General features: G+C 38.2%; 1 protein-coding gene across 2 annotated transcripts in view; it reads left to right on the top strand.

Annotated features, from left to right (window-relative positions):
* Positions 1 to 2724: 2724 nt before the first annotated feature.
* Positions 2725 to 25412, top strand: part of SLC4A10 (solute carrier family 4 member 10) — a 152784-nt gene continuing 130096 nt past the window's right edge. Inside the window, exon 1 of one of the 2 annotated variants that reach the window (XM_050339923.1) lies at positions 2725 to 2853. In XM_050339923.1, coding sequence (XP_050195880.1) covers positions 2806 to 2853 — 48 coding nt within the window. In that variant the 5' untranslated portion in view covers positions 2725 to 2805. The remainder of the gene's footprint in view (positions 2854 to 25412) is intronic. The other variant, XM_050339925.1, reaches the window with a different exon arrangement.

Genomic DNA, 25412 nt, shown 5'->3' with positions numbered 1-25412 from the left:
CTTACTTTTTTCATATCCTCCATGTACAAAAGCTTGAAAATAATACCTAGTTGTGTACTAGAAGTTTAAATGGGATATTAAAGCCTGCTCTATCTCATGATTTTAAAGCTAATTCTTTTGGGATGAGAAGTGGCATTATTATTGTAACAGAGTAATAATGACAAAATTGCTGGATGTGCCTGGAAGTATGGCTTACATCAGATGCAACATTGAAAGAAGCCAACTTGAAGAGGGGAAAACAGAATTAAAAATCAATTATAAAATAATTTAAGAATAAATATTACTTTCAATTATCTTTTTGGTATGGTATAGTGCTAAAATGCTACCAGAAACAAACAAACAAACAAGCCAAACTTAGTTAGGTTTCATGAAAAATAGAACTTTCAGCTAGGTCATTTGTGTTCTTTCACTTTTTCATGTGCAAAGCCCTTGGCTTTGGAGCTTTTGGATTCAATGTTTTGGATCTTCATATTGAAGCATGTTTGTCCCAGCTGTTGAAACTATGACTTGCACTTCAGCTTTGGCTATCAGTTTGTGGCTTTGTAGCTATGGAAGTCTGTGCTATTTTTGTGTGTGTGGAGCAGGACAATACAGAATGATTTGGGGAGGTTTGTTATTTAACAGAGTTTTTCCATATTTCGTCTACTATTCTGTAATGGTGAACTCCTGACTATAAAATACTCTAACAAATAACCTTTGTAAAAACAATTACATAGCTGGTCCTAACTCTCTTTTGATGGCCCATTCAGTAATTCACTTGTAGCTCCGGTGCATGGTGCTTATGGTCTTGATCCTGTTTCTCACCATGGAATGTGGGGAAATAGTGTCATGTACACAGTGTCTGAGTTGTTTGTGGGCTTTACTTTTATTAGATGTGTCTGTGTGGATGAGGGTCTTTTGAGAGAATATATTGGGGAGTGAAAGATGTGTAAATGCCATTGAGCTTGAAGAATTGCAGTATCTACTAAAAAAACCCCACTCTTGGACAAGTTTGAGATATTCAGGCAGAGAAGACCAAGGTGCTTATACTAATATTCATTGAAATAACTGCCTGTAGATTGAAATAGTTTTTCATCTTCCTGGTTTCACAAGTGGTATATTAATTTTAAATCTCTTTTCTTTAAAGAAGGAGAATCACTTTTAAAAACATTCTTTCCCAGCTTCATCATGACTTTTACAGCTTAATTATAAGCTCCTACAAATAGGGTTTTACTGTGCAAATGCTGACACAGCCTTACCTCTAGTGACCCGAATGCCCTCCAATGTTAATTACTGTAGATCTGTAATCGTGTTATGAAAATACACATCTGGCTTTTGTCCCAGAATTTGGACCATAGTGTTGTCTGTCTTTCTGTACAGGGTTACATGTATGTGTCACTTTGTACAATGACCAAATTCTCAGTTTTGACTCAGAAAAATAGCCCCCTTCTTTTGTAAGAACACACTTTGGCTTCCCTTTCCTTTACACTGCTTCCCCAGCTGTGTGTCTCCCTTGGCTGATGTACAAATAATCCAACCTGGAAGATCTCTGGTAGATTTGAAGAACACGTCCCATGGCAGAGGAAATTAAATCAGAATTAGTGAAGCTATTTTTGATCTACTTTTAGACTGCAAATGATATCCAAAATGTAGGGCATGGCCTGCTGCTTTAGCAAGGAAATCAGTGTTAACAGGGAGATAGAGGCTTATTTGCTAGCTTATTTTTCCTGGCTAGGTCCCTGTCCATTTTGATTCTTATGCACACAGGTTTGGATAGGCATGTTTTTTGGGGAGATGCACTGGAAAGTAATGAAAATGAGAACTTCTCTAGCTCAGCTGTCATGGTAGGCAGCATTGCACTTGTGTTCTTAGCAATACAAGTACTGTGGGGACTCAGCTTCTTATTCTCACTTGGATAGGAAATTTAGGCTTTGACAATCGTTTGTGTAGCCTGTTCGGGTTTTTGTACAGCTTAATGTAACCACTGAGCTGCAGAGCCAGATAGACCAGGAGAAGCTAAATGTGTATCAGGCTTGAATGATAAAATTGGGTGAATAAGAGAGTGAATAAGACTCCTATTAACTGTATACAGAAGAATATGGTAATCTGATTTTTTATGATTTGCATGTCAAAGATGATGGTGGGGTTATCTTAGTGGGGAGTGGGACAGACCTCTATTTTGAAGGTGTTGTCTGTAACTAAGGGTCAAAGTCGGGCAGGACTGTGTGAAGCGTCACTGTTTTCCAGTGCTCTTCTGGTGCTGGCTACACCAAATGAATCTTGGCCCAAGAATGCACTGAAGCAGCAGTCTTGGAGAGCCTGTGGTCGAAGCCTGGTGTAAAGTGGTAAACTTTCGAGCCGTGTCTCGATGTTTGCGATAGTGTCACCGGGGGTTCAATGGGACCCGGTCCCTCCGCTACTTTCTCCTTCCTCTATGAACACGGAGCCAGCTCCCCTTCCAGCTCCCGTGGAGGAGCTCACAGCACCGGCGCGCTCGGGAGCCTGTGTGCAGGGGCGAGGCCCGCTCGGCTTCAAAGCCCCGCCGGGGGCGGCAGGACGCGAACGCATCCCAGCTCCCTGCATCCCGGTTTCCCGCATCCCGGTTTCCCGCATCCCGCAGGTGGATCCGGCTGCTGCCCCCCCGCGCTGGGGCCGGCGGTGCGCGCGGCCATGTGACTGGCGCGCGCTTCCTGCCTCCGCGCCGCCCGATCCCGATCCCAATCCTCATCTGCGGCGGGAGCGCGGCCGGAGCGCGGAGCCCGGCGCAGCCCAGCGGCTCCCGCAGCGCCCCGGGAGCGCCGCGGGCGGCGGGGGCGCCCCCGCCGCATGGAGACACAGGACCAAGGGGCGCAGATGGAGCCGCTGCTGCCCACGGTACGGCTGCCGCAGAGCGGCCCCGGCCGGGGGGGAGCGACGCGCCCCGCGGGAAGGCAGCCGGGGAGGGGGGCGCAGGGGGCCGTCTGCCTGCCTGCCTGTGCCGGGCATCGCAGCCGGTTTCTCAGTGTATGGGGAAACAGGTTGGCCCGCTCCGGTGCCGGGCGATGCTGCGGCGGCGGGAGTGTCTGAGCGCCAGGATGCTCGGGGATGGAACGGCATGTGTTTGTGCGCGCGTGTCCCGCCGGGGCAAGCACCCTGCCCTCCGGACCCGTGCCTCAGGCATCTCCTTTCCCTCGGTACCCGCTTTCTCCGCATCCCCCTGCCTCCGACATCCCCTTTCTCAGGTTGTCCTTGCCCCCCGGCGGTGGGGCGGCGCAGGGGAGCGAGCACCTGTGGGCTGCCCCGTGGAAATCCCGCTACGGGGCCGGGGCTGGGGTTGTGTCTGAAGGTCCCTGGCCCTCCTCGTTTGCAGACCGCAGAGGAATCTGCTGAGGGCTGGCACTGACACAGCAGGGTCTGCCTCCCGCCGGATCCCGGGCTCTCCTTCGTGCTGCCGTGTCGCAGTTTCTTGTGCTCAGTCGTGCAGCTGGTGATGTGTGGGGTTATTGTCGTCTGCGGGGTGCGCGGTGCACCCTCGCCTCAGAGCCCGGTGCGACTGCACATCTACGCTTGGGCAGCCTTTCTCTTGCAAATAGGAAAGGGGTCAGTTGATGGGGGACTTTTTACACCGTTAGATCGGTAGGGACCCTGTTTCCTGCCAGGCCTCTCCCAAACAGAGGGTCGTAGACACACAGAAGGTTTTAAGTCTGGGTGTTGATCGATCTCATACTGAGATTCTGTTTGTGAATGGTGGTTCCTGCCTTACACAGGAAATCTGTCTGGGGCAGGGAAAAGTCTCTCATGTACATACACAAGTGTCTGTGCGTACACATCCCTGTCAACACACTGCATAGGTCTGTAGAGGCTTTGCTGCTCCTGAAATGGCTGTGTGTTAGCACAACGAGCTGCACAACATTGACAAAGCTTGAAAGAGACAAGTCTCAGCTGCTGCAGGTTGATGAGATGCACTCATGGCAAGCCCATTTTTCATAGGGTCTGTTCCCATCATCTGTTGACAATGTCCATTTTGCAATCCGGTGGCAGGTTGCTACACAGTGTGAGGTTATCTCTGGCATCTTCTTTCTCCTTGTGGCAGGGACAGTTTTTCCCATTGGTCTCTGGATCCCTTTTATGAATCCTAATTCCTATTACTTGCTGCTCTCTCAGTTTCTGACACTGGAGTGATATGTTGCTTTCACGGACAGGCTTGCTGCTGAGTTCCTTTCTTTAGAGAGACAATTAAGTGTAAACCCAGTTTCCACCTGTAGTTCACGATCGTGATTCCGTGGAAGGCTTAGTCCTCAGTGTTTCACACCAGTGCAGTAGTCTGCAGTCAGTAGCAGTCTCCCTCTTGCTCATACCTTGCTAGTCGATGTGCTGGTCTTGCTTTGTCAATGCGTGTTGTCTTTGTGCAATGGCCACTGCACTGGGACTCAGAGGAGAGGAGTCAGCTTTCAGGAGGCACAACACACAGGATTGCCTTGTGCTGTCTGGCTTTAAGGTTTGTTTCTCCAAGGCTGTGCCCAATAAAAAAGGCTATTGCTGTGGTTGAGAGGAGTAAAGAAGATAATATTTCTTGTGAGCCTATGAGGGAAGAATTGTCCCTTGTTCCCTCTGCAGCCTTGACTGGCAGAACCCTGCCCTGATGCAGTACCTCTCTGCAGAGCTGCAGGTCCCTGTCCATAGAGCTGCAGGTCAGTACTGTTGATTGTTAACTTTGTATCCTGGTTCCCACCTCCATTTACTACAGCTGACTGGTTCAGTTTTGTTTGCTTCAAGTAGGGAAGGGAGACTTCTCCATCCAATATATGTTTTGGCATGTTCTCTTTCTCAGTTGTCTCTTACTCTCCCTGTGTCTGAGAAGGCCTGTGCAGCTCCAAAAAGCAACATTGTTTTCCTGCCACAATGATGGTAAAGGCACAGCTGCTTCAGACTTCAGGATTTCTTAATCCTGGTGGTGTTTTCTCTGTGCATTAAGCAATAAAGCGTGTGTGTGCTCTGCCAGCCTCAGCCTGTCTGATGTCTAGAGCCCTGCATGTGGTAAGGCAGAAATGGCTTTTACATGATGGGAGTCTTTTACCTGGAGACATGACAGAGTTTAAGGAGCAGGATTCGGTGCTAACTTCAACACTGTTAGTCTGGGAGGTAATGTTGTAACATACCTTCAGAGGACTTCTGTTTTGGGGATCAATCCTCATCTTGTCTGGAAACAAACAGAACAGAAATGCAAGCTGGAAAACCAATGCACTTCCCAAGTGTTGTCCCAGTTCAGTGGGCTCTGGGTATGAAGGAAAAGGCTCCTAGCAGAGTTTGTTTCCTTCAAGGGTTAGTCTAAGAGCTTTGGTGTATGCAATAGATTTAATTTTTATTTTTGGCGAAACTGTAACACATGATATGTTTTAATTGTTATTTGTAGTAAAAAGATAGTGAATGTAGTCCTTGAGTAATTTTATCTTCTAATGGTGCTCAGAGATTGTGAAGCCTCAATATAATTTCCCACCAAAATCCGACAGTCTGTACCAAGTGGAATCTATTTTTATTCTAGTGTTAGTCCCATGTTGTTTCTAATTTATTATGTGAGCTTTTAATTAAAAACCTCAATCTCTAGCAATTTGCAAACTAATAAAATACATTGTTGCTCCTGGTTTTGGAGAGTTAAATAATTTGCTTGTCAGTTTCCTGTCACTCCTTTTTGAAAACAGGTCTTACACAGCAACAACACCTTTGTTAGCAGTTGTGCTAATGGTTTTTTTTTTGCAGTGTGGACAAATTTTGGTGAAAATTTTAAAAAATCTATTGCAAGTTATCTGTAATATTGTAGAAAAAATGAAAAAGGAAATTTTTCACCTGGATACAATTTTTTTAAACTACTCTTGAAAATGCAAATAAAGTCTTAATTTGTATTGTTCAGTACATATACTAATTTGGTAACAAAATGCAGACTTGCATGCTTTCAGTATCATCTAATGATTTATTTATCAGTCGTCAAGTATATTTTTTTCAGTGATTATTCAGAGTGCTTTAAAATAGTTGTGAGTAATTGAAAGATTGCTGAGGAGTCATCGTTTGTTTACAGAACAGGAGAAACAATCTGCAGGTCTATACCAAGATCTTCTATTGATTTCCTTTCAGAGAACCAGATATTACTAGTTTGACTGTGTACATGTATACCTGATTGCATATAAATTATTTTGCAAGTTGTCACTTTATTATGACTTTATTGGCAATTTATTCATAGCACAAGTTGTTCGGATTTGTTTCTGTACACTCTGGATCTCTTGTAGGCAAGTCAAAATTGGATTTCACAAGAGGGTTGTTGTCTGACAGAGGTCTGATATTTTGGATATAAGGAAGATATACAGACAAAGTGCAGATATTTTTACTAACTATGTTTGTTTGTTTGGTGTGTTGTTTTCCTGTGTTTTCTGAAGGCAACAGTAAACCCCTTATATGTAAAGTGTAATTGACTTTTCCACATTCTCTCACCCTCCTCATTCAGTTTTAAAATTCAAAAGCTGTTTCATTGTATTTATTTATTTATTTTTCAAATCTAGTAGATAAAGGGCCTTAAAGCCTGACATTGCTGAGCTATATATAGATATTGTACATGCTTGCGCAGTAGTATGGTATGGTATGTATGCTCTAGGTAAGATCTGTGTGTATCAAGAGTACTCTTGCTGCTGCAAATGGCACGCAGTTATTGCTACTTAGGAACTCGGTATGTGGGAGAATGGTGTAGCAAGATCTTGGGTAGTAACTATTTTTAATGTAGCAGGTGAGTGTGGGAAGCTGCTCACACTAACAGGCCAAAATCTTTTGCTTTTGTTAATGCTGAGTGGGACCTCAGATGAGACTTGAAGATGAAATGTATTGCTCATTGTGCGAAGGGATGGCAGAGCCTGACCCCACGATTTGTATAACAGTACTAATTCCCAGTTCACTTCACTAAAATGTAGCATTATAGCAACAGTTAAGGCAAGTTTATGGAGGCTGCAGGAATGTTGTGATTCTTTTGGAAAAATACAGAGGCAGTATTACATTCTCAAGACAATGGCATTGTTGAAAATAAAACCCTAAAACCTAACTGTAGGTATAAATTTAGGACTGAATTGCTGCTTTGAGTATTTTCTCTTTTACTGCCTGATTCCAAGTTGTGAGTGAAAAGAAAGAAAAGACAATTTTTCCCAGGAAAATGCTAGAATGAAATGAAGTAACAATCAAACGATAACACTGAAGTAATAACAACAATCAAATAATAATAACAAAATATTTATTTAAGTTCCCCTCCCCCCTCCTTATATTTTCTAGTGTCATAATGAAATAAAAAAGGTATATATGGATCATATAGTATGCTGTGGTGTTATTGTTTAAGAATAATTGACAACCTGATAGATATCTGTGCAAAAATAAGAAAAAGTGTGAATACTGTGTGGAAATCATCCCACTTCAATGCATCTATGTCTACTTTGAGTTCTTCCTACAAATTCTACTTGTTAAATATATGCTTTCATTTTCCACTGCTAATAATTGCATCTGTCTACTTTTTCCTTTGGAAAAAATATAGAATCAATTATAAAATAAAATTCTTCCACTGACAACTTTTAATGCTTCTTAAATAAGTAATGTTTACATCTTCAGTGGATGAGAGAGCTTAAGCAGGTGAGGGAACACTTAATCCACTGTAAAGCATCTTGGACAATTAGTTGTGTGTCAGATATGAGAAGAGAAAGCCACAGGCATTGCATGTTCCTTTCATATGTTCGGATCTGCTATGTAAAAAACTCAAACTATTGAAGATCATACCCATGTGACTCCCTTTGCAATAATAATAATAATGCCATTTTTATGTCATACAAATTGATGGAGGACTGATATGTTCAACATAGTTTTCAATGTTGGTGAAGTTTAAAAGTTATTCTCATGAAATGAAAAATAAGTGTAGTATATTTAAAGATGATTAAAATCCACCCTGGTTCTACAAGGTTGTTTATTTAGGATAGGCAAGGTGAAAGTTGGAATAGATGATAAAGGCTGTTGCTAAAAATAGAAGAAATGTCTTGGGGGATAAAAAGAAGTTGCAGGGTGAAATGAGGGTAAAATTGAGAGAGTGGAGATTTGTGTAAACTTGAAGAATTGAGGACATTATGGCTGACTGGTAGGAAAGGAAGAGCTGATTAAGTTTCATGGGTAAAGAACATAGGGACAGAAGCAGGAAAGCCAGCTTATGCCTTTGTGCAGCTGGGCAAAACAGTATCTTGAATACTGAATCTTCTGTGTCTTTGCTGGTTTCCCTGTTCACCTACTTAGAGCCTTTTCACTTTGTTTACATTAGCTATTTACAAGATATTGCAAAGTTGCTAACAAATAAATATTGAAACTCAGTAGAGATGTGAAAGATAAGGTCAAGATTTGCAAATTCTCAATTTTAATCAAACCAGGAACTTGCTGCAAAAAAAAATGGCACAGTAATGTATTTAAGAGAAATGAAGTCTTCAAAGTACATGAGCTAATATTTGACATTTGTGAAGTATTAGTTGATTAATACAGTACTATGTGTGTGTTTTGAGAAATGATAGCAAATGTAGAGCAATTCAAGAAGAACAACAAAGATCAGCATGGGCCTAAAAATATGAAAGAAGATTTGAAGGAACTAGGATTCCTGAGACTGGAGACACACATTTGATATGTAAAAGGCTGTTGCTGCAAAAAGGACTAGTTTCTTTCTTGTACCTGTACTGAAGAGGAAACAATAAAAATATTATGGGACAATATTAAAAGGAAATTAAGAAAAGCTGTCTAATGCTAAGAGTAATGTAACAGTGGAACAAATTGTCTAACATGTTTGTGTAACCTGTATTAACTGTCTGTAAGAATAAGACAATTATTGCTGCTTTAGAGCTGAGTGGTGGGCTAGAAGATCTCATGACATCTCTTCCAATCCTATCATTCTGTGAAAAGGGCTCACTTTTGTCTTTTTAGCACAAGTATGTTATAGATGGATAATAGGCTATGTGCAATCTGAGGAGAAAGAAGCAGTTTATCTGGATTATAAATTTTGATACCCTCATTTAAGACCACCTGAATCCTGAATTTAATATAAATATTTACATTTACTATAAATACATTCAAAGAGTATGTTAAAAAGATAGATGCCTACTGTTCATCCATTTTGTCTGAAGCAGGTTTTAAAACACATAAAATACAAAATGCAACATTATTTATGAATTTATACCTGTAAAATGCTAAATCTTAAATGTAGGTTTTTAAGCTGTTGTGGAATCCTCTTGACTTTTTAGTAGCCTGTGTGCATCAGTGGAGCTGCAAGAAAGTCCGGGACAAGTTTCACTGGAAGAAATCTCTGTAACTGTCACACTCAAAAGTGCCAGAAAGTATTGCACATTTGTGTTGCATTTTGGAGAGAGATTGGGATCATTTTGCATTTTTTTTGTGGAGACTTTTAATAAGAGTAGCCAAAATGCTGTAAATTAAAAAAAACCCACTGATCTGAAGCCACTGTTCTGGAGAGTAGTTCCAGATATCAGTCACTAACAATTGCACTAGGTTCTCTCTAGAGGCATTCTTAGTCACTGAAGCTATGTAAGGATGGAAAAAGGATCAAACCATGCTATTGGACCCTGGCAAGAATAGAAAATAGATACTTAAACTGTAATTAGTCTGGCAAACCATGCCATGAAATAGAATAGCAAAATGCCAAGTCTTTTCTGGAGAAGATGATATATACATGTAAACTTCCATTTCAGCATATGAATGTGTGTAAGGGTTTTACTTTAGAAGTGAGCATCCATAAGCAAGAAGGTGATTTCATGTCTAATCTTTCCCACTGAAAACTTTGTGGAGGTTGTGTGGTATTAAGGATGTTCATAGTGTTGTAAACATGAATAGAAAATAAAGGCACAATCAGGGAGATTGTGTGTAATTATTAAGTGCTTTAGATTCTTTTTTTCACTGGTACTGACTAGTAATTTTCATATTTTTTCTTTATAAAATCAAAGAATAGCATCCACAGGGGAGTAAGAACTTCAGGGTTGTTCTTTCCTCTTAAGCATTTTAATTTTGGGGTTCAGGAAAATGCCACTGGTAAATTCAGATAATTGGGTTTATGGTTATAGAATGCAAATTAGGAATTTAAAAGGGCTGCATTACATTGGTGTGTTCAGTGTTTGTAAGAGTTAGTAGAATTTTAAATTTTGTGTTTTGTTGGTGGACAAATCAGCTTCTGAATAGTAAAGTGAAACTGTTTAATTCTGTAAAACTATATTTCTGCTGTAAAATGAAGCAGAAGACAAAATGTAATTCCCAGATAAGATCTTCTAAATCTGATTGGACCAATGATGCAATTAGTAAATTTGAGCTAGAATGTATTTTTAAAAAGAGGATTTTGCTTTCAACATCTATCCATCTATCCATCTATTTATCCATATCTTTGGAGCCAAACAGCAACCCTATTAGTCGTGCCAAACTTCCTTACAAAGTAAGATGTGGATTTTTTTTTTTTTTTTTAAATTTGAAACTGTAGACTGAAAACATGCAGAAAAGTATGAGAGTTTTCTATTTGGATTTAAGCAGCTCAATGATGTCTAAAATCTGCTCAGGTAAGTTGCCAAAGTTCCCATGTGATGATCAGTAAAGTCTAATGGCATATCTAGAAATGTGAATCTTTTTTCAAGGCCCAGCTCTGTAGAGTTGAAGACATCATTCTCAGTCTTGTTTAGTTATTTAGTCTGCTTTTCTCATAAGACAAAACCTGTTACAACAACTGTAAAATGAAAGTGAACCTTGAGCTTTTAGCTAAGTCAATAAATTACATGTTCTGCTAAATGTAGGAAGTTGATGTTTTTCATTTGGACTGCAGCTAAGTGGTGATAATGATGAGCATTGGAATGGCATGTATTAATCACTCATTTGCTCTGGAGATTTATCCTTTACCTTAGAATTCAAGGTTGAGCTTGTAGATACACTGTTCCCAAGGACTGCTAAATAGTCATGCAGAAGTGGTTGGACCACTGTCGTCCTTATTAATAAAAAAATTTCTCACCTCTTCTGCCCAATGGGATAATGGATAAAGTTTGATATCACCTACTAAGAACGCAGAAATTGTGCTACCAGCATCTCAGTTATATTAATGCAAAATTGAAAAGGTTGCAAGTTTAAGAACTGAAAATTCATAAGGAAGAGGATATATTCTCCTGCTATACTCTATAGCATGAAGAATGTTATAAAAATTAAAATTTGCCATTGCCTGTGGAATAGTCTGTGGCATTTGTCTACCTTTTGAATTGGTGAAAATGGGAGTAACCTGTATCTACTTTCAAAAAAATACTTCAGGAGTTTCTTTTAATCATCTTTGTGACCTATTTAAGTATGTACCGAAATAGAACCAGAGTGTCCCAGAACAGTACATTATCATTCTAGCAGAAGGCATATTATACATGTTAGTATTTTAAAAGAATTCATAGAATAAAATTAGTGTTCCCTCAACCCCCTCACTCCCAAATCTGTGCAGCAGCTGCTGCCGCCAGCCATCTTAATGCTGTTCCTCAGAAATATCTTAGCTTCCAGTTCTTTTGAGACTACTGCTACCTCGTTTGAGACTCATATATGTTTCAAAAGTATCATCACCAATACAAATGTTTGTGCCATGTCTGCAAGGCTAATGTCTTCTGAGATCTTAACATACCTTACTTTTTTCAGAAAATTTTATAACTTAGATTGTAACCCATATTATGCATATCCTTCCGTTATTGTTATCCTTTCCCTTTATTTAAAGAGAAGATAGAAATGCTCAAACATAAGACTTGACTGACTATATAATTATCTTTTAGAAAGCTTCCACTTTATTATGTTTTTTCTCTTAATGATTGTATTATAGTGAAATATTTAACTGTGTCCACCTGTTTTTACAGCAGCCTTATAATAGCTTTTGAAATTAAATGTGGCAATGAGCTGTAAAAGCACTCATAAAGCTGTGTTTCATACTCATCCGAGAATCTTCTCATGTGAAAATTCTAATAAAAGGTGAATTTTATGTCTTTTTTTGAGAGAAGGGGAACATGCTTTCAAAAATACCATTAAGCAGTGCAGAAGCCTTTGTGCTTATCTTCACCAATTTCATAAAAAGGAGGTTTTATTGTAGCTGCATGTTCACCTAATTTGGAATCATTCAGATGCTTCTCTAAAAAAAGACAAAAGAGGAAAACATCAAAGATTTTAAAGAAAATGCCACATTCAGTTTTAGAGATGTTTTTCAGGGATCTTTACTTTTTGTAGTTTGATTGTGTTCATTTCACTTTGTCTTGCCTAAAAGTTCAGGGCTCTGTGTCTGCTGTATTTGAATTGATTTACTTTGGCCAGCAAATGCTTGAACACTTTTTCCTATTTGCCCAGCCATAACTATGGGTAGGAGAGAGGTTTCTAAACATTAGGCAGTATTGCCCAGGGAAATGGAACTTCAGTTACCTCTAGAGTGGAGAAGACAAATTTGTGATTTGAAAATCAATTTGAGAAGACCAATATTTGTGATTCACGATTTATTCCCCCCACTTTTCTGTCTAGTGTTTCTACATTGGCCAAATTTGGGCAAAAGTAATAGAATTAGCAGAAGCCTTTTTGCCTTGAAAAATATCAAGTCACTGAAGACTGAGCATGCATTGGCGTGCTGCTGAAGGAAACAGGATTGTGGAGGAAAAGAATTGTTTTGGAGAACTGGGCATCCCCGCTGTACCACTGTACCCACGATGAGGGTATTGCCCCAGGAACTGTATTCCCATTAGCAGATACGATGAGATTATACATAGTAACAGGATTATAGCTCACACATTACAGCCAAACAACCCCAAATCTCAAAGCTACCTTACCATGCTTTCTTCCCCCAAATTTCTCCATAAATAAAAAACTTGTTAATGTATGTATGTCTATGAAAAAAGTTAAGCTAGAGGGAGCAAATGGAACTTCACCAAAGAGTATATCGAATAAAAATATGGAAATATTGAAGACAGCTAATGAAAGTTTTGGTAATAACATGTAAAAGTACAAATGTGTAAAACTTGACTAAAATTTTTTGTTTGTTCTTCTGTAAGTGACTCAGACTTACATAATCCAGTCTTGTGCACATTCATGTCACTTCCATGTCTTAGGCAGTTCAACGTAAAGAATGTAGGTTTTGATGAAGCACCCAATATAGAATCTGAGAAAGTCTGCTGGGCAAGCAGTGTTCTTGCTCTGAAACAAATTTTTTTGATCCTAAAGTATTGAACACTTTCTAAAAGTGGTCTGATATTTAGACCAGCTCATCCTATAAAAATCATGAGTAGTGTTTCAATGACAGTGTTAGAAATACGAAATCTCTGCAAAACCAGTTCTTTGTGACTCTTATGCTACTAAAATTGCTAACTATGACTCTCATCAGAAGTCATGAATTATTTCATGTTTATTTGTGTCTGTGTGTTCTCCCTTGGATTACATACAAAGGATGGCTGTACAAGAAAACTGCTACAGGGTAGTCAAGGCAGACAGAATCAGAGCCTTCTCTTCAAATACCTTAGTTGCGTGCACTGACCTTGCATAAATGCAAAGTAGGTTTACCCTTGATAAAACTGAGCTAATGTGCTTCATGCTTGGCATCATGTAGGAATAAACACAGTAAGAATAAAGAATATTAAAGCATGGTTAAGATGCTGTAAATGAGCCATCAAGTTTAGGGGGTTGTATTTTTATTTTCTAGGTATTTCTTTAGGAAAAAAAAATGTGTGAACGTTTTGGGATGAGGACTCATTCTGATTTCATTCTGGGTGGATGCAGGGTCTGTCACACAGTGATCTTGGTCCATGACTGACTTATTCAGGAGCTAGGACAGTACACATATGAGTAATAAGCCTGTTTATTAGCATGATTGCAAACAATAGATTTCTGAGAATGCAGAAATCTACTTATTTTCTCTAAGTTACTCTCGTGACTGGTCATGAAAATTACTGAGCTATTGCAGAATAACCCTTTTGACTAATCACATGAAATGCTGTAAGAGTGCAGATATTGATAGTTATAAATTGTGAATGGACAGAATTAAAAATACTTCTCAGTTTGTACTTTTTTTTTTTTTTTAGAATAAGAGAACTTCTAATTTTCATGACAAAACAAATAGAAAATTTTATGGATTAGGGGAAGTGCTTTTTTATGGATATGAAATTTAAAAATTCTAGATGATTATGATTTATCTTGTTCAAATATTGTAACCCAGAGACTTTTATTCTACTATCTACTATACTTTCATCTTTGAGTATCAAATTTTTCATTTCACAGTGATTGCAGAAATAACTGTTTATACAGTACTTCCGTTATGAATGTTTATTAAAAAGTAAAATAGTAATTAAAATAAGTCTGGGAAGATTGTCTTGAGCAAAAACAAATGAATTGATAAATGGTCTGTGCAAGGTGTAATATGGTATTGCTTTACAGTTTTAGTACAGGTTTGAATAACTCATTCCTAAGAGTGGGTTTAGTTCTGTTTCTAGTATATTTTATATAGGAAAATAATGTCAATTCAGAGTTGTTATGACTTACTTATGTGGTTTGTTTTTTTTGTTTGGTTTTTTTTTTTTTGAGGTTGCTTTTTTTTTTACAGTGCATAATAAATTGTTTATTTTCCTGCTAGTATTTAATATTTCTCCAGTAGGCCTTTCTTGTGTATTTAGAAAGGGTGTGTTTTCTGTGTCTGCATATGCAAATGTGAAAATACATTTAATTCTAATGGCAATAGTTTTTAAAATTTCTTCCTGGTGGCAAATATGCAATTCAGTTTAATGGGTTCAGCTTTCAAGAATTACATGACTAAGTAAGTTTTCCTAAAAATTTGTTATTAGTACTGTGTTTTAGTACTGGTTGTACTCCATTTCATAGAATCGTAAAATGGTTTGGGTTGGAAGGGATCTTAAAGATCATCTTGTTCCAATCCCCCTCCCTTGTGCTGGGACACCTGCCACTAGACCAGGTTGCTCAAAGCCCCATCCAACCTGGCCCTGCCAGGAATTGGGGCATCCACAGCTTTCTGGGCAACCTGTTCCAGCTCCTCACATGGAATCATGGAATTATCTAAACCCAGGCTTTGTTTTGAGTTGACAGGTGCTCAGCATTTCCCACTGACCAAACTTCTTCAAGACACTATAATCATATTGAGATTTATTACAATATTCTAAGCCTTAAAGCAGCTTCCAACAAGTGTTAGAAATGGTTGCAGTGTTAAGAAGAAAAAAAAAAAAGAAAAGAAAAAAAGGATGTCTTTTGCCTTTATTTGGAATGGGAAAATGTCTCAATCCATAGTCAGCAGTGTGATTCCTTTACAAAGTCTCAATTTTCAAGTGTTTCATTTTAGATATCTTGATTGGTAGTGATATGAAAACAGCGATAGGAAAGTTTCTGTCATTTGGGAGTGCTAAATTGCGTATGTGTTATGAACGTGAGCAGTCCAAGAAATTGATATGAATTGTGAGTATAATGACAAGAGCAAGAAATTATAAAGAATATGTAGTATCAAATCATTATTGTTAATTTTTATGTTTCTGCTATGATCTTGCAATCTTGTAGCTTCAACACTAAGAAAATGCCTATATTCTGTGTGCCTACAGCACATTATTTTTTTATTTCTTCAAGAAAAAAATAAATGGAGAATACTGAATGTTTCTGACCTGTCCACAGCTTTCATGGAGTAGTGACGGTCACCATCTGGCATAGTCTCAGATAATGTCATTGATGCAGACCTGAGGGCTGGCAACCTGAGACTGGGCTTTCCCTGAGCTTTCAATTTCAGAACTGTAAAGTTTGGATCATATCTTAATGTGACATCATTCAGGATTTACTGACTAGTGGGGAAATAGATTCTGTTCAAATCGAAGCTATGTAGATTAGGAGTTGTTCTGGAAATGAGGCAATTCAGGAGACAGAGGATGTGATACTGTGAAAAATAAAGAAAAAATTAATACATTATAAATTCCAACTATTTCATTTATAGCAGAAATAGTGAATTGCAATAAAATTATTAATTACTGAATTACTTCTCCCACAAAGTGTAGAGTTCAAGTGCAAAAATTACAGTGATGTGGGCTATTGTGGAGGCCATAAGTGTAAATAGGTTAAAAAGGAATTAGGTAATTAAGTACAATGATCCTAATTCAACAGATGGAATCAGCAGCTTAGGAGAACTTTAAACTGCTGATCACCAGAAAGTGGGACTAAATACCAGAGGAAAAACCATTCGCTACTTCCCTTTTTGTCTTGCTCTATCAGAACCAAATAATGGGGCTACTTGAGACATTGGATTTCACAGATTTCTGCAGTTCTGCCTTTGTTTTCCTTCCTAGGGTCCATGAAGTAGGATTTGTCGTTGTTAACTTTGCAGGGATGGGTTAACCATAGATGTCTCTCTGGAAAGAAAATAAGTCTCTTTGGTCTAATCAAGGACTTGTTCACCTGTAGATGAGATAATGAAGAATAGCAAGTGATCTGAAATGATCTTGTGCCAAAGAGTTCACTTTCCTTCTGATCAGTTACATTTTTTCTTGGATTGGATATTTCAGGAGAAGGAGGTTCCTGATTAAGAGGTCCCAAACCTAGGAAGATGCAGCACCTGTCAAATGTTTGCTGTTTTAGCAGTGGGCAAGAGTGGCCTGGGAGAGGTCTGTCAGACTATGTTCTTGCTGAATTCAGTAACAAAGGAAAAGGAACACTGTTCTGCTCTGCTTATACATTCTCATTTTCATATAAGCAAACGAAACATCTATATGTAGATGTCTTCACCAGCTTGTGAGCTGTTGTCCTTCCTCAAAGCACCTCCCTTTGCTGAACTTTGGGAGTTTTGTTAAAGTAATAGCTCTGGTTGTCATCACAGATCTAATTTTTTTTAAATCTAGATTGCTTTCAAGAAGGTTTGATGATTGTTGTGAGTCCACTGCAATTTATAGGCTAAAGCTATGGCAGGACATGCCAAATACTTGCCTTTTACAATGGTCATATAATTGTATATTCTTTTACAGATTCAATTCTGATCTTCAAAGGAGGGCACAAGCCTGACACTGAGCCAGGAAGACTCATTGAAGGTGGATGCCAAGAGCTTTCACTTTAATTGTATTAATGACAGACTATGACAGGGGTTTAGCTGTGGCCAGCTGTGTGTAATTCAGCTGATGGGCCCTAGATGGTGTCTAGTTTGTCTGTGCTGCTGCCCTGTGCACTTTCCTTGCATCTTCATTGTGTGCTTTGCTTTGGCAAGTGAAGAGACCACATTGCCTGCATGGCAACAGCTCGTGGCTGTTGAGATGTGAAACCAACATTGTAGCATTTACAGGCATTTGAAAATTTGTTTGTTTTGAAGGTCCCCTCTAGTTTTCATTCTTCAGTATTTTTTTTAGGAAGGTGCAACGCTTTGTAACTTGATTGAAACTAATGGAGTTGCTTGAGATTAATATTAAAAGCTAAAAATGGGATTTCTCTCTCAGGGTATTTTTGTAGCAGTTTTACAGTCTACACAAACATATATTACCATCTTGTTTTCATCATCATCCTTTTCCTTTTGTTTTCTGTTTTTCTCCATTTCTTTGGTTCTCTCTTTGTCCATGGTGTCCCACCATGAGGAGTAGATTATAATGCTGGTTTTCTAATCCTGACAGCTGAGAGCTACAGTGGCAGCAACCTGAAATTAACTTAGAGACTCAGGATCCTAATCATTGGGTTTTGTGCTGCTTCAGCTGTCTGCACTTTCAGCCAGCTAAACGAAGTCTGCATTACTTGCAGATGTGTAAGTGTGATAGAGCAGATGAATGGGTCAATTCAGGATTCATTCAAAGTTGAGAACCCAGATGGGAGTTGAAAAAGTACAAAAACCTTTCTTCCACATAGTATGTGGAATATACTGGAGAAGGTGGGATCTAACTCTTGAAATTTAAAGGATATGTACAAAATTTCAAAGAAATTTAAACAAGAGAAATACATGGAAGTTCCTACTGAGATTTCAAACAAGATGTCTAACTAGGTTTGGTGTAGTATTTTCACTGAACTAGACTCTTGGACAACTTATCTTATTAAACAACCCACAAAACCAAAACAACTAAATATCCCCAACTTGCAATTAAATGCTGTAAGTTTTAACAAAATAATGCAAAATTGACACTGATCTGTATATTAGTGAATGTACAGTCACCAGATGTAATATATCTTGTTTTCCACTTCAGTATACTTGCAGCGTTATACTAACAAAAGACAGTAGATATCTTTTTTGAAAAAAATCTAACTATAAACCAAGATTAAAGTAGACTGTTTAATTAAAATGACCTACAAGCTCATTTAAATAATATTTGTATCATTTTTTTAAAAAAATTGATCTGCTTTGCTTAGGGCGTGGTACAAAAGGGCAGAACCTGGAGAGAGAGAACTACGCAGGCGAGATGCCGGGGGCAAAGTCTGCTGTACATTTCGTTAGTCAAATGCTTAAAGTTGTTTATTTCTCTAGGTACCTTTTAGCTTTCATCCCCTTCAGCAATGATGAGTCTGTTCTCAAACTCTATTTTCTTTGTGATCCCTCTAATGGGATACTTTCTGATACTGGTTTTCTTTTGGAGGAGAAAAAAAAAGCTCCCTCATTTACTTCTTTGTATCTTAAAGATGAATATAGACTAAAATAGGATTGCACTCTCAATAGTCCATTTATGGCTTGAGAACATCTTCTGGATCACTATAGTATGAATAGACTAATATGATACACTTTAAATTCTAGGTAATTAGCATCTGTATTTCATAATTCTGATTCTTTACGGAGTGTATGGAATTTTCAGGTCATATGCTGAAATATAATATCTGAATTGCTGCTATAATTTGTACTAGTTTCCAAAATGTGTTATTTTGGAGAATTATTAAAAAAAAACAGGAAAAAAGCAAAGGGACTTTTTTTTTAATATATATCTCAGTATTCCCTTAAAGAGTCTCCCAATTCCAAGGTGAATGACTGACTCACCCCAGTGAATTGCAGCTGGACCTCCTAGTGGACCTATCAAGTACCATGCAGAAGATGGGGATTACTGTTGCATTGCAGAGGTTTCATGCTGTTGCATAATAGAATCATAGAATCAGATGGGTTGGAAAGGATCTCTGAGATCATCAAGTCCAACCCTTGATCCACTACCACCACAGTTACTAGACTGTGGCACTAAGTGCCACATCCCGTCTCTTCTTAAAACATGCAGGAACGGAGAATCCACCACCTCCCTGGGCAGCCCATTCCAATGTCTGATTACCCTCTCTGTGAAGAATGTCTTCCTAATATCTAATCTAAATCTTCCCTGGCAGAGCTTGAGACAATGCCCTCTTGTCTTACTGATAGTTGCCTGAGAGAAGAGACCAACCCCCACCTGGCTACAACCTCCAGATTACATGAATAGATTACATGAAGGTTGAGATTCTTTTCTTGTTAATTTACTTATTAGTTTCTTTTTAATTCATGGAACTTCATCCAGTTCCATACAACATAACTGAGTGCTTTTTATATATATATATATCTATGTATATATATATCTGTAAGGTTTGTTACATGTGGGTTTTTTCCTTTTTGTTTCAAAGTTTTTTAGTATTTCTTTGGCATTTTCTTGTTGTCAGGTTTTTATTACATGAGGGGATGTGGTGTTATAACTATACTTTTTGAGTAGAGAGTCTAGTTAAACAAGAGCACTCTGCAGAATTTCATAATAGTGCATGATTTGGCTGATCCACTGTAGGCTTCATTCTAGGTCTAGATTTCTCTCTAGCCACAATTATTTTTACACTCCTTTCTCAAATACTTTGTACCCTGCATTAGGAGAGCATAGTGAAGCCTTCACACTGTTCAGAGACAACCATTCCATCTTTGTTCTACATGTACTTGATTTGATAAGGGTCACAGTCTTCAGTCAGAGTGGACTGTAAATATTTTGAAGAACTTGATTGTGGGCTGGGGATGCTCAGGATGGCCTCAATGAGGATAATGAGAGATGGCTGGCAAAAAAGGGGTGTCGCACCCATGCATCACCAATTGCATTAAATTACAGTGACCTACCTAGATGGAGGAGATTTAATACTTTGACTCTAGTCAAATTTTGAAATGGAAGGAAGGGGCAGAATTTCCAAGTTATCAGTATACACTTTTCCCTTGATTAGTGTGTTCATAAGTTTATCTTTTTAGCAGTTTTTTTTCTTGTTCATAATTTGATACCAGTTTATTGATTGTTGTTTCAAAATAGGAATGAAACATTATCATTTACATAGGAAAATATGGTCATTTTCCTAGCAGAAATACCAAGACTTTCAAGGAAAAAATCTTCACATACTGAACATGATTATGTTCACTTAAAGAGATAGAATTTTCTCCAACTAGTTATGATTGAAAAATGGATTTAATAGTCTTTTTCTCCCTCTGGAAAAGACTTGTTAAGAGTGAATGATATAAAGTTTCTGAAAATAGGGCAACTGTTATTAGAATAAATGACAAAAAATGTAGTGAAAGTCATTTATCATCTGAATAATGTATTTTTGCTTGGAGGCTTACTTATATTTAGTCTCTGTGTTATAAATATCACAGTTGTAATAATTTTTTGGATGAAGAATCACATCAGTAATAGTTCTGATAAACTAGTAACAGCTTTGGGCATATTTTCCAGCACCCAAGTATAAAATTTAGATGATTAAAACTGAAGATGGAGGTTCTTCTAATGTTACCTAAGTAATTTTGATGCACGTTGGGTTTTATTGCCATCTGAAAATCTCTTGAATATGTAACTTTATCTCTTTGTTTTTAAATGTTATGTCCTTTCAAAAATACTTCCAAATTTAATTTTCTTCCTGAAGTTGTAAAGCCTTATGTAAATCCTTGCAGCAATTCTTTAAAATTTTCATTTTCTTGTCTTGCTGACAAGATTAGGTTGGTTTTCTAAGTTATGTTACCCATCAAGAAGATTTTTCTCTCCTTATGTGCTAATCTCCTGCTAAGGAACGAACAAAGAACTGTCTGCTTGATTATTTGATTAAGTCTCTGTACCTGATTCCTTACGGCCAGAAATGTTCTTACCCTTTACAATTAAAAGCTAATTCAGCTGTGAGCCATTATCTGAGAAACAGAGAAGATTAGTAAGGATATTTACGTCGTGACAGTGCAAAGAATGTCTTTATTGTTTCTAGCAATTGTACTGGGAAAGAGTCAGCTCTTACTTTGTATTTTTTTCAGTCTAGCACTTCTGGGTGTCTGTAAAGTTGGGGTTTTAATTTCATTTAAATTGTTGAGTTCTACAGGCTTTAATAATCCTGTTGTTTGAAAGATCTTGCTGAAATTGAACTTGAATTTTACAGTGGAAAACTTATTCACGTTCTTCTGAGTTATGTGTGCCTAAAGCATCTTAAATCATTCTCTTCAACCCTCAGTTTAAATGGCACCTTGTCTTCTTAAACCATTTAAACTTTATGTTCTTCATCTCTTCTTTTTTAAATGAACAAATTTGTTGACCACCTTATTGTATGGATTTCATAAAGCTTTTGGGAGCATTTGAATACACCTCTCTTTACCTAGTTAGGCTCTTCAAGTCACACTCAAGAGATGCATTTTAAGAAATTAAACCCTGGCGTACAACCTAAATGATTCAGTTTTGCAAAATGCTCTTAGAACAGTTAGAAAACAGCTGTCAAAGCACAGGTATTGGTAAAACATGAACAGAAATGAAAGTGGGAATGATTTGTCCTTTCCCTGAAAGATTATTTGCTTCATTTTTAATTTTTTAAGACATTGTGATGCTTATTGTCTAAGTGCCTGAGCTCCTAACACCCTAGCAAGGGTGACGTTATGTCTCTCAAAAGCAGGACCAGCATTCTTCTTTCATCTATTTAACTTATTCCAGAAAGAATGCTATGGGACGTGATGATGAGAGACTTCCTGGATTTCCTGGGTTCTTGTTGTTTAAGGTGATTTTGCAAATTAAACTAAAAATCTTTTGCAGTTATTTTGCACTGCTGAGCAGTCAAACTGTGTTTTAGTTTATATGTCATGGAAAATGCACCAGGGAAGTACATCCCATGGAATTAGTTCAAACTGTACTTTTTGTAAATTTACAGGGCTTCATTAAATCAACACACTTGTTTAGAAATAATTATATGCATAATTGGACACACTTATAATAAATCCTTTGCAGGTAACTATGTGCAGCACAGAGAAAAAGGACTGGAAACGGTGCATGTGCCAAGGGAAATACTCAGCTAGTAGAGATGCATGAACTCTTGCTAGAGCAGTTAATTGCATTTGATGCCATTCATATGTTGCAGGAAATGTTACAACTTTCTCCTGACAAAAGCTCTGTGGTTCCAATGCTGTGAATTCTTCTGGAAGACAAACTATATATATAAAAAAAAGCTGTTTCTTTAGACACCTCTGTTAATTTTTAGGGTAAGCAGCTTTACACAACGGTTGTGGTTCTTGTGAATATGGGTGTAACTTGTGTTAATATGGTCTGCCCTGCATACTTAGTGTATTATCCCCTCTAAGTAGGTATTTGTTAGTGCTGGGCAATAGCATTGTTTGTTTCTGAAGGAACTTTACTTGAGACCAAATTTTCTCACAGGGGTCGTAAATAGGTAGAGGTGAAAGACCTTGCAACTGAGTGCTCAGGAGTTGTTGTTAATGAGCTTAGAGTTAAGCGGTGAGCATTAGGGATAATGATGTTTGTGAATCTTGTGGCTCACTGTGAGTTTGAGCTGGTTCCAGCAGTTCCCTTAAGGCCTGTCCTGAAGCACGGCTACCATCTTGATGTGGAAAAAATTTCTGCACTGTGGCAAAATTTGCAAATTTAGTTCATATATTTTTGACCACGTTTGGATAAAATAAATCCAGAAATGGAAGCAGCTTTGCCACAAGAGCATGGCACTGTGCCTCTGCTGGCTACATCTGTCCAGGACACACGTGCTGCTTCTGAGCTGGCAGCTGATGCCATGCTGTGCCGTTTGCACCAGCTCACCTGAAATCACCCAGGTGTCTGACATTTAACAGGACTAAAGCTTCTGAGTTTCATGGGCATTTATGAAGGGTTTGGCCTTATTTTCATTTGCTCTCATTTTCAAGTGGAGACTCCTGAACTTGGTGCTCAGTATGAGGGTCTGGGTTAGGTGCCTCAACAAGATGCCTGGGTGTTGACCTGCTACCACAGCTCCCTGACTTCCTCTCTGGGGAAATGGTGCCCAGTGTGTCAGTGGTTCAGTGGTTGATGTAATTATGCTGGACATGAGACACAGGTTCAACTCCTTTTGCTTTTTTAAAAGAATAAATCCCTGTTTCTGTTGTCCCTGAAGAGTGTCGTAACTGTGAAGCAGCTCTTGCCTGCCTTCCCAACAGGGCCATTTTCGAGAGGTGTGGGAAGAAAGTACCTGAATTCTTTCAGGTGGAGAGGAAGAGCAGACCTATATCTACCATGGTATAGTGGAACAAACAAGGGTGTATGGTGTTACACTATTGCTAGAAAACAAAGCAGTGGCCATCTCTGTGTTTGAGGTGGTGTTGGGTGTGTTTTTCAGAGAACAACAGGGAAAGTTGAGCAGACAGATGTGAGGTGAGAGCAGCACCTGAGCTCACGCCTTGACTGGCGTTAGGTGCTGGTGAGCCATTGAGTTCCTTGGCTCTTTGGAGACTGAGGTGTCTCACAGCAGAGTTTTAACCCTCAATTAAACTTTAATATTAATAAAAAACCCAAACAGAGCAGCTTCTAGGCCAGGTGGCTGCTAATCTTTCTGGAGGGTTTGCTTTTGTTTGTAAGTTTGTGTGTGATGTGTTTTTTGTTTAAGTTTAAGACTTGCTTTGAATTTATCCAAATTCTTTCCAAATTTCACTGTGACTACAAGGTTCCTTTTCTTAATCTGTCTTGCTTAGTCTTTTATACTAGGATTCACTTTTTAATGACTGAGTAATGATATCCAAAGTGTATGCCGCTGAGCTTAAGAAAGAAATTAAGTATTTTGCTTTTATCCTGAATAGTTTGTGATTGTCATCTGTTCTCTTTGTTACTGTCATTATTCCAGTTGTCTTCTGAAGACAGTAAAGTCCTTTGTTTTACTGAGAGTGCTAACTGGATTTTTTTTTTCTTTCTAATAGCATACATCAAAATGCTTCCTAGTTTTGGTTGAGCCTTTTCAAATCAGGTGGAAAGTGAGGAGATAAGATATGGAATGAGAAAAAAACTGTTTTAACATAAGGCTGGAGTATGTTTTAATTGCATGTAGAGCAGTACATGGGCTTTATTTCCAGTGCCAGACATATGCACATGTATTTCCCACCAACATTTGCCTGGTGTGAGTAGGAGTTTAATTAATAAATTCTTACTTTTATTTTTTTCCTAATTAAATTATTTGATATGGAAACCTTAATCTGAATTGCCGTAAAGTAAATGGAAATATAAAAAAACCCAGGAAAAATGTTTACATAGTATAGGGAGAACAGATAACTTGTGCAAATAAAATCAGATTTTTTGCCATTTTATTGACATCAACAATTAAATATTGCTTCCTAGAATCTGAATATATAAAATTTCCAGTGACAGCATGTTGTTTAAGGGTTTTGAAATGATACTTTCTTTGTTAGAGTGCGGGTTCCTATGGTATGTATTTCCTCTGTCACCTGAGGCTATTTTTCCAACACGTAACACATGTGATTTTTTTTTCTGCTTTCTGAATAATCAGCTTTTTCTTTTGCTCGTTAAGCATAAAATTACAGCCAAAGTATTAACGCAATACAATGCACACTGTATTAACAGTGACCAGTCTCTTCTAAATACTAAGTTCTTTTTGTCTATTACCCAATTAACATACTTTAATTAGTTCACTACATTTAATGAATGTTATGTAAAACAACATTTTCTACCTTCAGGATAACTGTGACATTCAATCTAACATGTCAAATTGGACTGTATGAATAATTAATGCAGTCTGTATTTATTATTTTAGTATATGGACTAGCTTGACAGACTGGGTAGAGGGATGGTGCTGAATAGGAGGGGTCAGGAGCAATCTGCTGGGAAAGGAGCAGGAGGAGCCCCCCTATGAGGGCTCTGCCTGGCGATAAAAAAAAAAGGATGAACCTGAACAGAAATCAGGACTTTGCTGATACCAGGTGTCCCTGAGCCTGTCCAGGGTTCTGTAAAACCACAAAACAAAAGAAATTCTTGGCTCTGACTTGTGCTTTTTGTACCTTTCACCTCCTTTCATTGCTTTGCTGGTAGCACCGGTTTGAATCAGAAGGGCTTAATATTACTACTACTGCTAATGTTGATGATGATAATTAGTATAAAGTGCAGTACATGTATCTCTTAAGAAAAACCTTGCCCTTGAGCTATTAAAATGTAAGATAACTGTTAAATACTAATTTTTTAAGCTGCTTGAAAACTTAATTTACAAATAAC

Source organism: Myiozetetes cayanensis, unplaced genomic scaffold, assembly GCF_022539395.1.
Source record: "Myiozetetes cayanensis isolate MyiCay16 unplaced genomic scaffold, myiCay2020 scf9, whole genome shotgun sequence".
Lineage (NCBI taxonomy): Eukaryota > Metazoa > Chordata > Aves > Passeriformes > Tyrannidae > Myiozetetes > Myiozetetes cayanensis.
This window is presented reverse-complemented; position numbering and strand designations above follow the sequence as displayed.